The 14,118-nt window shown below is 52.0% G+C and overlaps 5 protein-coding genes across 5 annotated transcripts; 3 read left to right on the top strand and 2 right to left on the bottom strand.

Moving 5' to 3' along the window:
* Positions 1-2,228: 2,228 nt before the first annotated feature.
* On the top strand, positions 2,229-3,385 carry CC1G_02795 (hypothetical protein; the record flags this gene model as incomplete). The annotated part of the gene is made up of 4 exons (XM_001828162.1): positions 2,229-2,603; positions 2,655-3,088; positions 3,142-3,243; positions 3,295-3,385. The coding sequence occupies 4 exons, from the start codon at positions 2,229-2,231 to the stop codon at positions 3,383-3,385; spliced, it is 1,002 nt and encodes a 333-aa protein (XP_001828214.1).
* Positions 3,386-4,634: 1,249 nt separating this feature from the next.
* Positions 4,635-5,996, top strand: CC1G_02794 (hypothetical protein; the record flags this gene model as incomplete). Its single annotated transcript, XM_001828161.1, has 1 exon — positions 4,635-5,996. One exon carries the CDS (start codon positions 4,635-4,637, stop codon positions 5,994-5,996), a length of 1,362 nt encoding a protein of 453 aa, XP_001828213.1.
* A 110-nt stretch (positions 5,997-6,106) lies between these two features.
* Positions 6,107-7,302, bottom strand: CC1G_02793 (hypothetical protein; the record flags this gene model as incomplete). The annotated part of the gene is made up of 4 exons (XM_001828160.1): positions 6,107-6,555; positions 6,618-6,682; positions 6,734-6,889; positions 6,950-7,302. 4 exons carry the CDS (start codon positions 7,300-7,302, stop codon positions 6,107-6,109), a joined length of 1,023 nt encoding a protein of 340 aa, XP_001828212.1.
* Positions 7,303-7,974: 672 nt separating this feature from the next.
* Positions 7,975-10,081, top strand: CC1G_02792 (hypothetical protein; the record flags this gene model as incomplete). The annotated part of the gene is made up of 4 exons (XM_001828159.2): positions 7,975-7,995; positions 8,051-9,268; positions 9,329-9,939; positions 10,000-10,081. The coding sequence occupies 4 exons, from the start codon at positions 7,975-7,977 to the stop codon at positions 10,079-10,081; spliced, it is 1,932 nt and encodes a 643-aa protein (XP_001828211.2).
* Positions 10,082-10,159: 78 nt separating this feature from the next.
* On the bottom strand, positions 10,160-13,962 carry CC1G_02791 (hypothetical protein; the record flags this gene model as incomplete). Its single annotated transcript, XM_001828158.2, has 13 exons — positions 10,160-10,633; positions 10,680-10,767; positions 10,877-10,992; positions 11,041-11,163; positions 11,222-11,359; positions 11,412-11,676; positions 11,730-11,900; positions 11,954-12,203; positions 12,256-12,728; positions 12,958-13,106; positions 13,155-13,479; positions 13,527-13,649; positions 13,697-13,962. The coding sequence occupies 13 exons, from the start codon at positions 13,960-13,962 to the stop codon at positions 10,160-10,162; spliced, it is 2,961 nt and encodes a 986-aa protein (XP_001828210.2).
* Positions 13,963-14,118: the final 156 nt, after the last annotated feature.

Genomic DNA, 14,118 nt, shown 5'->3' with positions numbered 1-14,118 from the left:
ATCGCCCATCGTCTTCTCCGATAATTCTGGCGCGAGACAGTCTGAGTATGGTTGTCATGTAGTACACTATGGACCCTGGACCCGTTTATTTAAAACGGGTTCGGAAACGGGTGGTGCGTTATCAGTAAACGTACCACCCGTCAACTCCAAATGGTCAGTCACGGACACTACGTTAGAATTAGCTCGTTACCTACCCGTTTAAAATAAACTCGGTTTTGATGTACCTAAACGCATTCCAGAAATGTAACGATTCACGCAGAACTCCAGGATCATCCATTTGCTTCCATTTCTTATACAAATGGCCAATAAACCCATGTGTTATGTCTCCATTTCCTCATACTGCTCGCTTCTCATGCTTATCCCGTTAGCTACCCGCTTATAAAATACGGAAGAGGGGCGGAAAACCCGCTAGTAGGTCACACAAGATGTACGTTAAAGTGAGATTATGATTATAACGGAAAATCCACGGTATTTCACAGCCATACATGCGGTTATAGAATAAAGATGGACATGTCCTGCCGTTCAGGGGACAGTCTACTAGCTAGGTGGGTTGGTAGGATACAACAACAAAGACAACATCAGAAATATAGTACAAATATTAAAGGGATGAACGTACGTCGTTACCCGCATCGCGGTTCGATTTCGGGGAGGACTTTGAGGAGGGTTGGGTTCAGCGTCGGAGTCTGGTGAGGATGCCAATGGCGTTACTGTCGTTCTTCTTGTCATTCGGCTTCGACTTTGAGGGTTTCCGTTTGGGAGGCTGGCAATGTAAACACATCTCTGAGCTCGTCAGAATGAAACTCTTCGCATTGGAGAATAGTGCAATTGGACATAAAAAATGGAAGGACACATACTGACACGGTGAAATTGGCATTCTGTTCACAATCCCCCCTCCTGCCATTCATCCCAGCTCTTTCCCCCTTTTTTTTTCTTGCTGTCCCTTCGCGATTCCATACTCGTTACCCCGGATATTAAAAAATCAGTAATTACGCGAGCTTACCTCGCCACTGGTGCCCCCTCCAAAGCCGGTATCAGAGTCCAGACTCATGGCATTTCATGCGGAGCTCAGAGAGTGAGAGGTTGGTGGGGAACTGTGGGGAAGGATTCCGAAGGACTTGCGCGGGCCTCTCGGCGTGGTTGGTGTTTATTTGGCAAAGGCATGATCACCTGATAGTAGATACGGAGAAGCGCTAAAGTCGGGGGTTTCCATCTTCTCTGTATCTGATTCCTCCGATCTAGTAATGTATTCCAGTACTAAGGCCTTACGCCCTCGCCTACTTCCCCCAATCACCAACCAATCACGCTACAAATCGCGGGGACTGGTGGTCACAAACCGGACCCAATGAGTCGCCTTCCCGACGATTTGGTTCGGAAATCCTCCCGCCACGCCCGCACCCGAGGACCCTCTTACTGGACAAACCCTCCGGCCCGGCGGCCCCTCCCTGTACCATTTGCACCATATCGCCAGGTTTATTAGCATCCCTGTACTTTGAAATAAAAACGTTTTTCGTAAACGAACGGTTAACGGATGTCGACTTCGGTGTTGAGGACTTAACAGTGTAACGGATAGTGGGCGGATGATCCAGGTTGTTTCCGTTATTTCCAAAATCCGTGAGTTCTTGCTCACGGACGACTCATGGAAGCTGCTGGGCCTCCCAAGTCACGTATTTTTGAGATAACACAGAAGTAGCGGATGCTACGTGAATTCTGGAACTTATCACGGATGGTACGTGAAAAACAAACCGATGTTGGGTCCATAGTGGTAGATTACCTATCCATTTTACCCTTGCAGAAACCCACCCTATTCCCAAGGCCACGGCAGAGTACTCGCCTCATGCAGACCATGCTGCAACAAGGGAGTAATGGTAGTAGGACATTGAATGGCGCGATGGAGAGATATGCTTGGATCGCACATCATAATTGGACTCGATAGAGCACCGAACGCGAGGAGATTGGTCTCGTCAAATCATGCAAGTTCACTCGGGGCGACCACAAACATTTTCCCGTCTAGTTACCTCTTGACCACAGCGCCAATTGCTCGCCCCTCAGCAAGGCAAAACAAGGAAGAGACGAGGGGCCCGGCCGAGCGGAGTGTATGTACAGGGTGATCCGGGTTGCGGCTCAGACTAGCAACGTGATCACTTTCAAAGCCCACAGCTCACCAGCGCCTACCTTTACACTTGCCCGGCTCGGTGTTCACCTAGGATTGGCTGAAATAACTTCTCTCCATGCATCCGTGCTTCAATGGGTATTCATTTCTACGAGACGAGTCCCAGCGGACCACCAGAGCAACAGGGAAGATTAGGCCCGGCCCAGCAAGGGCACTCGTTGCTTCCCAAATTCCCAGTGTTGTTTGGGCAGAAGATGCGCTTTCCTTCGTCCACCGGGTCCCTACCGAGTTGTTCGATTTCCAGATACTCGTTCCGGACGACAAAGTTCACGTCGCGGCACAAGAAATCTGCCATAGACGACCCTATTCTATCGTCGATGGCTCTAAAGACGAGATATGGCTGGACTACAAGCTTTACAATCAGGAGCGCCCGCCAGCATTCAAATTTGGAGAAACGTCTCTGCTTCTAAACAATAGTGAGGCGAAGGGCCATGTAAGAGTGTTTTGTCAGTTTCAGGAATCGACAACTAATTCCTAATTACAGGAACCTGATCAAGTCCTGGTGCACGCCGCATCCACCTTCCACTTTGACCTTGCAGACTCATCGCGCACCTGTCTGAACCCAGACCCTCCAGACCCGGAGTCGTCTCCTATTCGCTATCCTACGCTTGCCGCGTTCCTCGATAGTCTCGTTGACACGTTTTACGAACCACCTCTCCCCTACCTTCACCAAATATTCCGCTCCAGACTGAAGGTTTTCCTCAGCTACCTGTTCCTTTATAGCGTCGGCCATGAGGGAAATTTGGTTGTTGAAGATCCAGTCACAAAGGAAAAGTTGCCCATTCCGGAGTGCATGCGTTTACTGCAAGAGGTCAAGTATGAAAACCGGCCCTTTCTGATTCGCCACATCCTTCAATCTCAGGTTCTGGATTACCACGATGGCTTCATAGAACGTCGAGAGCTCAAAGCTGAAAGGCTGTAAGTACGGGAGTTGTTCGTATGACGCTGATGGCTGACGTGCCTCTTACCAGTGCAAAATTGGGGATGAAATATGTCCCCCCACCGATGCCTTACTGCCCGCTTCGCCGGCAGAGAGGCATTCCGGAACCCCCGCATGAGCCTCGCCTTACTCCGTAAGTTGCCTTCTTCACCGCTATTGCTATTAGCTCACCCTTGGTCAACAGATACCTAACCAAAGGGAGAAACGGTAAACCAGGTATCGACTGGCGCCCGCTGGCGAGATATGCCTCAATCGCCCATCGCCTCCTCAGATGATAGTGATAGTGTGGGTTGCCCACACGCCGTACGGCCTGATGTTGGACTCTATGCAAAGACACCTCACGTCTTCTTCGCCGGGACGGGAATCTGTAGTCAGGTACTCTTACTGCCCTTGAATCGCCTCTGTAGACGGTAGACACCTACTTCCATGCACCAAAAAAAACTCTGGATCGACTTGACTTAGATGCACACCTCCTGTAGTCTCGACACAAGACCAAGGGCGGACAGTCCACGCAGTGGCTTAGTTGAGCCTACCCCCCCCCCCCCTAGACTCGCGACCAGTCGTTACGCCTTGCCCCACTCTGTTTGTGTTATGTTTGTACCGTATTTGGTCGATGCCGGTTGATGGCCAGCACAAACAAGTGGAGCGCAGCGTAACGACTGGGACAACCAAGGCACCTTTAGCAGGGACCCCCCGAGCGTGACATCGACTTAGCGAAATTTCGCTCGACGACACTCCTCCCTCCTTCCTCGGTCCTCAAATTCACTCCAAAATTCATATCTTCAGAGCCATTGTCTATAGCATTAGTTCGAGTAAATAAATCGATTGAACACTACTCTAAAAAATACAATTTTCTCAACAATTTCGACTTGGGTTTGCCGGGGGTGTAAACGAGGTAGGGGACGAGGAGGAAGGGACATGTCCGTTTGGAGGTGGCCGGGGATAATAGAAAGGATAGGGCTAAGGGTATATCATGTGGGGAGGAGGGGGAGGAACATAGTATATCAGCCAATGGCCTGTGTGCCATCCTTGGACTGGAGGGGGTGGATGGGATGGCCCGGGCTGGAGGTGAGGTTGTGGGTGTGCGAGAGCCCGACTCCCGAGCGTGACCATTCACATTCTGACAGTTACAGTCATTCAGGCGATGGTTCTGATAATTTTCAACTATACGATACTACAGATGGCGAGGAGGAAGGGTGGAGTGAGGAGGAAATTACCGTAGTGTACCATAGGCTAATTAACCGCGCGCGCGTTTTCATCGAGTTTTCGCTAAGTCAGAGTGTGACAAGCGTGACACGCCAAAATGGGCTTGGTGACTCCCAGCCGGTACACGGAGTTGACCCTGATGTGGTCACGTGTGTACCGGCTGGTAGCGAGCCTACCCCCCCCCCCCAACTGCAAGGATGAGCGGAGATAAAATTAAATCGGACGGCGCTTAAATTTGAGGAAGCCTTGGCGCCTTGGCCTTTGAAGAGAACGGCACGGTCAGGCGCCTGTCAGATCCAATTTCTGCTTTGCACCATCATGTTCCGCCGGAAAGGTAAAGGGAGCGCACAAGCGTTGGATATTCCTCCGGAGATTATCTCCCAGATCCTGCAAAAGGTTTCTGAGAGTCATTCTCGCAAGGACTTGGAGAACTGCTCGCTAGTATCGCACACCTGGTACCAGCAAGCGAGGCGTTTTCTCTTCTCTCATCTCGCGATAAGCTCGATGCAATACCAAAGGCCGAAGGGGGATAAAAGTATCGCATCCTTGTGGAGCCACCGACGTCCACAGGAACCGAAGCCTGGCCCGGAGCACCACCTCGAACGACGACTTACAGGTTTACTGAAGATGGTCGAAAGCGATCCGGATATTCCTCGCTTCGTTCGACACGTCTCCATTGTCTTTCCTACTCTACAGCCTGTCAATGCTAGCGCCCATTATTTTCTGGAGCTTATCCAGAAACTCGATGGGGTCGCCACGCTTGATGTCAGGTTGAACACACGGCGCAACGACTCTATCGGATTCTGGGATCCCACACCTTTACAGCAGAAGGCTGAAGAAGCCATCCGGCACCTGTGTTCTCTTCCGACTTTGGAGAGGCTGTCCATCACAGGGGGAAAGCTCCCATTCAGCATCTTTCTCCACAGTCCAGCACTTCGCTCACTCACGCTGTCAGACATCCAAGCCAACTCTCAAGTCGTTGACCCGATTTCTAACCTAACTATGGATCCTTCCATGACCACGTACGCTCCATTGAAGGCTCTCACATTGAATGTCGACGATCACTCCATCGATTCGTCCGGCGTCGCCCATTTAGTCCCTCTCTTCACTCGACACCACACCCGGTTTTTCCGGATGCTTACGCACCTGGTAGTCCCAATCCCCATGTCACCTCCCGACCTGAAATCGCTGCTGGATGTCGTCGCAGCTTCCCTCACCCATCTCGTTGTAACCATAGGCGCGCACGGGGGCCGAGATCTTCGGTTTGGTCACCTAGAGAACCTCCGCTCGCTCTCGGTCACCTACCAGGGCAGCACAACCAGCGCCTTCCCCTCTTTCTATCCCTACATATCAAGGACGCTTTCGAACCTCCCATTCCATACCTTGGAAACTATCCGACTCGAGCTGTCCATGTCGTGCAGGAACATGGACAGTTGGCACATATCGTCCAACGACGTTCAATATCCGAACGCCATCGATTCACTGTTAGCGCCTTATGCGCTGGGACGACAGGGGCGGCTGCGGGATGTAGAGATTTGGGTGCATCAGGCGAGATGCAAACGGCAGTGCGGGAACGCGAAGCGGGCTCCTCACGAAGCTCTCATACCGCAGCTTTACGACCTATCCCTCACGGACACACGGATCCGAGCTGAATGCAAACGGATAGTACGCCAGATTTAGGAATCAGTAATCCCGTGGTACGAAATTCTGTTTTCATTGGAACTTTCAATGTCTTAAAGGTACTTAATAGTGATTTCACCATCTCGAGGCCCAGTTACAAGTTACGACCATTAGACATTTGACCCGGCTCCCCGGGCCCCTGAACTTGTTAATTGCATAGGAATCGCATACGTCTGGCTCCCCACGATCCTCTTCTCAGGTCGCGATTCAGTACGCAATCCTCCTCCATCTGCAACACTCCTGTCAAAGTGATCGGTACCAACTCCACTGCCAATGAATATGGCACTTTTTGAGGACATCGCGGATGCCTTGTACTGGGCTGACGATCCTTCTCCGACTACGTGGAGAACGTTGGCCACGAGTCGGGTGGTCATGATCGAGGTGAGCGCGATGTGGAGAGGGATGATTGTGGAGGAAACGACGGGGTTCTTCACTCCCATCAAGAAGGCAATGTCGACAATTCCTATGACGACCGCAATGAAAAAGTAGAGGACACCATCGCGAAGAAATGTCGCTTGAATCGGCGAGTCGAAGCTCTTGTGCTGGTGGCGGTTCAGGACTAATAATGGGCAGATGAGTGTTAGAGCCGCGGATGGTTCCATGTTAGAGCATATCTCTCACCAAGTCTGTAAACTGTCAATATGAATATGACAGTATCATACCCGGCGTTGGCGATAAAGGAGATTCTAAATGTAAGAGTGAGAGTCGATCTGTTACCACAGACGAGTATCACCTACGGGGCCCACTTTTCGCTCCGAACGATGGTGCACCCTCCAGTTGGGATGTTTGCTGCCTTCTGAGAGAACGGAGCGGTGAGGGACGCCCCTAGACACAGCACCCAAAGGACGAATAGTGTATACTTCACGGAGATGCTCCTATCCCAGATTGCAAGGCTAGGATACTGTTAGCTTTGGTGCCCTACTTGATTACTTGATGGATCTCGTAGGACTTACACTCGGTACAGATAGATGAGAGAGACCGACGGCAGGACCACAGCGCCCCCGAATGTCAAAGCCACCTTTCCGAAGGCATAGCAATTTCCAGGCGTTCCGAGGAGGATGTTCACTTGCGCCATGATCACGATCCAAGCGCCGTAGCGTTGCAGAAAGTATGCCCAAATCACAGGGCTCTTCCAGGCATCCTTCATCCGGAGGTACTTGAGGTCCAAGGGCGAGTGGAGAACGATCTCCCAAGTGACGAGGACGAACGAAGCCAAAGTTATGTAGTTGACGTTTGCCCGTTGTTCCTCTGTTGGAACGCCTGGAGGGGGCGGGCCTGCCGTTGCTGGAGATGCTGTCGACGACATGGGATGTCCTAGTACCAGTAGAGCCTATGATCAAGGTGACTCCTGGTCTTATAGGCATATCATCGACAATGTCCTAGGATCAACCTAACCCTCTTGAACGCCCGGTCTCCACATTCTCTGTGCCAGATACAGTGATAAGATCCCCGACAGATGGAGAAGAGTGATTGAAAACATAGAAGGCAGACGAAGCAGTCGACGTTCTGCTCACGTTGTTCTAGTGCGTGAGAGTCTTCTCACCATCCAACTTTCCATCACTGTCGCGAGCTGGGCAGATGACCTATAGCCTATCTACCAAAAGAAGGGTTCGCTCGAATAGGGTAGTGGTGGGCGCTTACGGTCAAGCGCTCTGCTTGTCCCGAGAATACTAGTCCTCAGACCTGCCCCTGGTTAAATAAATGTGTAGAGCAACGAAGGCACAAGGAACTCCAGAATGAATATCCCTATTCCTGCCCCGTATGTGGTGCCTTGTTCCTGAATACATGCTGAATTTCGAGTTCGGCTCCCAATCATCAATTAGCGCGGCATCATCCGAAATCTTGCTTTATTGGACCCTTGATTACGCTGCCACTTAGACTACTTCATCACGTTGCTGCTTCAAAGTTCAGATGGACCCCAAACTGTTTCTCCCCTCACCAGAACTCATTCAAGTTCGCTGCGTGGGTCTCTGTGCACATGGGTAGACTCGCCCCTATGGTACGTTCAAGTCAAACCTGCGTCAAGAGAGTTTGGTCCTCACTCAATCGTGTAGATTCTTGAGGGCGCCAAACACGGCGATCTATCGTCCCTCCAGAAGCTAGTAGACTACGTAGCCCGGGAGAACTACACGTTATCGGCATTTGGCACTTTTCTCTCCGTCTTCCACGTCAAGGACGCTTCCAAGATGTTCGAAACCGGATGGGAGCTGCTCCTGGACTGTCTTCACGCGCATGTCAGGCACTACCAGTCCAAGAAAGGATCTTTCAGGGAGAAAGCGATTGCCAAATTGAACGAAGAACTCGACCGCATTGTCTCGTGGATTCACCGCCTCGCCTCTTACGCCATCGAGAACTTCGACGATTCTTCTCTCGGTCCTGCTCTTGACATGTCATGCAGGAACATCGTTGAGCTCCTGGTGCTTGACCCCACCTTTGAGCAACTCATCCTCTTCTCCCCGGCCGTCATTGAGATATCTCTCAAAGCATTCACGACGCGCCGGAGAGACAGGGACCAGCTTCCCTTCTTTCACTTCGACCTCGAGAGACCCTGTGCTATCTTCCTCCTGTTCTCCAAGTTCCCCGCCAACCGGGAAGCCTGGAACAAATACCTCGACGTCGTCCTCACCTCGCACGCCTCCCTCAAAGTCTTCTGCGCAGCCTACGTTCATCGAATCGCCCGACTCGTTCAACTATGCCAGCGTCACCACCAACTAGGCGAAATTGATTGGGAAAACGGGTACCAAATATACCTCCTCCTCCCTTTCTTGACGGACGTCCCGAGTATTCACAAACAACTTCGTCGACTGGGGTTTATCCGCGAGATGACGCATACGCTGGCGAGCATGGCTTCATTCTCCGGATACCCGGCTATACGGTACTCGCCGATGGCGGTTCAGGTCTTCAGAATCGCGTACGAGCCGGGCGTGAATCCCTTGAGAGGCGTGTCGGACGCTCTCAAGGAAGGGATCATGTTGCCCATCATACCTGGGATGCTGAGCAACGGCCCCAAGGGATGCGAAGCTCTAGGCTTCAACGCGGTCCTTCGTGCATGGGGAGCATTTTCCTTCTACCCGCAGTGCCTTCCCCATTTCAAACACGCCATCGGGATGCTCCCTTGCCCCTTTCCCGAAGAGATTAAGCGCCGGAAAGGGTTCACGCCTATCAGTACGAACAACTATTGGAAGCATTTCGTCAAGGGGATCGATCAAAGATGCGCCCTTCTCGAGTCGTTCTCCACCGGGACTGAGCTGGATTTATGCGATAATGACCTCGTAAGTGGATACTCCTCTTTGCTCATGAACTGTGAATTGACCTATTATAGTTCTGCACAGGAGACAATCGGCGCAATACCAAGCCCCAAGTCTGTTCAGGGTGCCATTCCGTTGTGTATTGCACCGTCGAATGCCAGACGACAGATTGGAAAGAACGACACCGACGCGAATGCAAATCGATGCGCCAAAGCTATCTCGGTGAGTGACATCCCTACATCTTCTCACTGCCCCGTCTTTCAAACCCAACGGGCAGATCGCTGCCGCAACCAGATCCGCTACACCCCCTTCACGCGATCTTTCCACCTCGCAGTGATGACTTCCGCCATCAACGACTTCTACTTCTCCGACATACAGAACTCCTCTCCGAGGACGATCACCCTTCTCGACTTTGTCGACAACCCCATTCCTCGTCCAAAGAGGAGGACGATATCCATCAAGGAGCGCCTAGAGTCTACGCGCGACGAACTTGTGTTTTGGCACTGCCAAGCGATGGAAACAAGGGCTCTCAGATTGATGGAACGGTTCTACAACCAGGACGGGCCTGAAACCAGGCTTGTGGAAGGCATGTTCTGTTGGAATTCGATGTATCGAATTTCGGTTGTCGCAGAACTTGCCCTGAATAAAGAGGTGGATGGAAAGTGGAACGTGTTGCGCAATGTTGCCAAGGTTGAGTGAGTGCTGGAGTATCATCCCTGTTGGACAGTATGCTGAGACGCTCTTTAAAGCTACAGGATCTTCACCGAGGAAGACGGGCGTCAAGCAGAGATGGGTGCTGCGACTTGTGTACGCGGCTTCCTGGACGTCTTACTTTAAATAATTAGCATTATCACCCTCCAACCTAACATAGCTTAATCATGTAATACCCCATTAAAATATCAAACCCTTAATTCCTTAATTCTTCTTCCGATCCCCCTTGTGCATGAACTCGTAGCACGCCTTGCCAGGTTCCGCACCCAACAGCTCCTGGACGTCCTCCAAACTCATCTCACAAAGCTCCCTGACATTCCTCACCCGCGCCATCACCCACTTCACATTCTTCGCCGTCACACCTGGCAGGCACCTCACCAACTCCTCCGCGGCCGTGTTCACCCCTTTCCCCGCCTCTGGATCCTCCTCCGCCCCCACGGCCACTGCCTTAGTCGGGTCAGGCTCTGCAAAGTTCTTCTTGAGGTCGGTGAAGATGTCGCATGTGGCGAAGGGAGAGGAGGACCAGATGATCTTGAGACGTGGGAAAGAGAGGGTGAGCAATACGAGCTTGGATTGCACAGAGACTGGGGTGTAAGGAGAGTCTGAGGTCGGGTCGGCGTTCTTCTTGGGTGGATATTTGCCGCTGGGTTTGGCGTAGGATTTCATGTCGGTGATCAACTGCACGGGGTTAGCTTTAACTACATGGAGCAGAAGGTACACGCACGTCGAGTGAAAACGCTTTGTCTTCTTCGAACTCAATGAGCAGAATCGGGTACTTGTAGTGTACTGACATCAGCTCGCATTGTGTGTACCTGAAACTCGAGGTCAGATAGACCTCAGTTGACCAGAAAAAGGAGAACCTACAGCCGACCGTTGTTGAAACTCGAAACGAGATCAGCCAAGCTCTTACGCTCGACACACATCTCGGGTGTCAGAATGTAATCTCCAACGGTGAGGGTCGCAGGTATCACAAGAATGTTCGCAGCGTGCAGGAGCGAAGGAAGGGTCGACCGGAATTCTCGCATATCAACAATGACCTACGGAAACTAATGAGACGGATTCCAGAGCGATACAGGATTTCTTACCTTCGAAGGCTCTTGGTTCAGTTCCCGTCGTCCACCAGCCAGTCGCGTACTGATGGTCTTGATGACATCATCGTTCCTCCCAGCCTCGCCCCGTCGTTCCTCGTAAATCGGCATCAACATTGTCTAGGGATAGATCAGATTATAGAGGAGAAGAGAATATAATACAAGTGAGATAACGCACAGCTCTCTCCTTGATCATCCTCTCAAACGATTCCTTCTCTTTCCTAATCGCTGCGAGGTACTTGTGCTCTTCGCACGAGTTTCTATAGACCAGGTGGTAGACGCGTACACCAAGGCCTGGATGGGAGCTTCGGTACACCTGTATCCACCGTCAGCCACAGAGCTCTCAATAGGGAGATAATTATACCCACCTCGACCCTCCTAACGAACTCCATGTTCGGCTCACACATGACGATGAACTTGGGCTGCACCTCGGCCAGCATACGGTCATCCGAGTCATCCGAGTACGCTCGAACGAGCACAGTCTGCTCTGGGGGAATGAGCCCGTAGAGCTCGTCGAACTCTTGCTCGAAGAGGCCTGCTGATTCCGCGGTGACGAGGTCGATGATCATGGACGATGTGTCGGCTGTGGGGGCATCGAGGGGCGTAGCGTTCGTGTCGATTTGAGTCAACCAGCTGGAAGGAAGGATGGTGAGATCAAGATAGAGAGGGAGGGGAGGAAGGCGTACAACTCCTCGATATCGTTGGGGTTGGTGGCAGGTTTCTGAGTGCCTTGTGTCTTGGACCTGTCGCTCGGTGACGCTGCGGGTGCTCCTCCTCGTACTCGACGTCGGCTCTGGTTCCGTTCGGCCTTTTCCTTGTCTTTCCGTTGTAAGGCCTCGCTGATTCCCTTGTCCCTCCTAAGGGCACTTTTGAGCAAATCCCGAAGCGTCATAAATCAGAAGACACTCACTGTGTGGTGCTGGAAGACGAGGCGGCGGGGCTACGATACCCGGAACCGCTGCCTTTGCTCTTCTCCTCGTTCTTCTCCTTGGCCTTTTGGTTCTTCCACCAGAGGTATACCCTCAGCTTCTGCATCATCATTTCTCGCCCTTTCTGACCCTTGGGCGCATCGAGGTCGGCGGATGAAAGGAACTCGGTGAGGAGCTGGCTCGTCCTCGTCGAAGAGGTCATCACCAGGACCGTGTTGGACCCAATCATCGCTAAAGGCCATGGTCAGTCAAATGGCAGAAGAACGCGAAGAAAGATACTTACGAGCACCCATCGGCCTCTTCATCGACTCCTGCCTTACGATCTCCTCTTCAATTTCTTGAAGAATTTCAGTGAGTAAATCCCACTTGGGTAGTTCCTCGAGGACGGGGTCAAGGCCCTCCGGTAACCAATCCGGCCTCTCCTTCTTCACCACAGGTTCTTTCTTGCCTTTAGATTTTGACGGTACAGGAGCGGGCGTATTACCCTCCATCTCATCCAAAGCCGCCCATGCATCCTCGTCGTCGACCAGATCAATGACGACAGGCTGTTTGTTCGCTGATGTGCTTCGAGACATTGGTGCAGCGCTGAAGGTGTAGCAGCGACGACGGGCGTTTTCGAAGATGATGTGGGCGGCGTCGGTCATCATCCATGGTGAGTGGTTGACCTTTGCTGCGCCGGAAGCTGTTGTGTTGCTCGCTTCTTTCAGTGTCTCGAGGTAAGCGTGGAATTGGAGGGAGTCGTAGGTGAGGAGGTAGCTGATGAAATAGGGTGTCAGAAAAAGTAGACAATGGAGATGAGAGGATGAATGAGATGCGACCAACAGGAGCGATGGAGAGATCGTCACCCTCCCAACCATTCGGAACGGACCACGCCGCCCATTCGCACTATGCGCCCCAGTGCTTCACGGGAAGCGATAAGAGCGGGAAAGTACCTTTGGTCCGCAGGGCACTGGCTCCTCAGATGAACGAATGAAGGTAGACTTACAAAAGCAGTCGTCGGAGAGTGCCAAGGTCATTGACCAGCTGCTTGGTGCGTGGTGCGACCTTATGCCACACTGGATCCAGCTGCTTGCGGACGATGATGTCGAACTGTCGGAAGTACGCGTTCTCGACGTTGAAGTCGTCCAGGTCAATCTAGAGAGCATCGTCAGGACATGCCCAATAGGCTGAGAACTGACATACGCTGGTGTTGGATCTCCTTAGGTCGGCGAGTGTAGCGCTCATACACTGGATGATAGCCCCATGAATTTCAGCCATGGGTCCCGACATGTCTTGAGCGAGCTCAATCACATCTGCCCGGCGTCGTTCTAGAGATTTCTTGATATCTGCATGGAATCTGGGGAATATGTGGACCCTCCGGATTTGAAGCTCCTTCATTATGTTCCTGAGGGGCGACATTCCACTGGTAATGTGCTCGGGCTGGTCTGTGAACGCCTTCACGAACCCCTCCTTGTTCTTTTCGCGGTAGAGACGAATCACAAAGGCTTCTAGCACCAATGGGGTCACTCTAGTGTGCGATGAGATTCATTTTCAAGGTAAAATGGGAAGTCTTACTTCTCGGCGTGCAGAACAAAGATTCCAGATATCAAATCGATTGGAATATCGTTCTGAAGCATGTCAACTACGAGAATACGCGACGTGACCGCAATTATTCCACCGCCCTTGTAAAGCTCTTGTCTGTGGGCTGTGAGACGATTGTTCTTCCATAAAGTAGACCTACATACCGCTGGTTCTTGGCCGTTTCGTAGCCTACGACACGCAGACCCGGTCGCCTGCAGCCCATGAGGCCAAGTTCTTCCCCAATTGCGGTTTCTTCCTCCGGGGAGGCATTTATGAGCAAAACCAGGTTCTTTGGGTTGTCATAAATCTTCAAAAGGGTGCAGATAACCCGTCGAAGACCCAAACCTCGAGCCAAAACCAGCAGATCGCTGGTCGCTGGGTCATGAATGGCATTCAGGACCGTCGTGTGGAACGGCAGCAGCGTTGCCATCGTCGTTTCGCGATTCTGGCTGTCACAATGAGGTCAAATTCATGGTTTTGGGGCCCCAAATCGATTCGTGGTGGTGGTTCAGGTTAGAGTCATGAAAGGCCGGCGCCGCGGCCCCACCGCTTGCGGCTTGCCTTCTGACCACCACCATCGACGACG

The sequence above is a fragment of the Coprinopsis cinerea genome, assembly GCF_000182895.1.
Source record: "Coprinopsis cinerea okayama7#130 chromosome 1 map unlocalized cont3.1, whole genome shotgun sequence".
Lineage (NCBI taxonomy): Eukaryota > Fungi > Basidiomycota > Agaricomycetes > Agaricales > Psathyrellaceae > Coprinopsis > Coprinopsis cinerea.
Note: the sequence above shows the minus strand (reverse complement) of the source record. Positions and strands in the feature narration are given on the sequence as shown.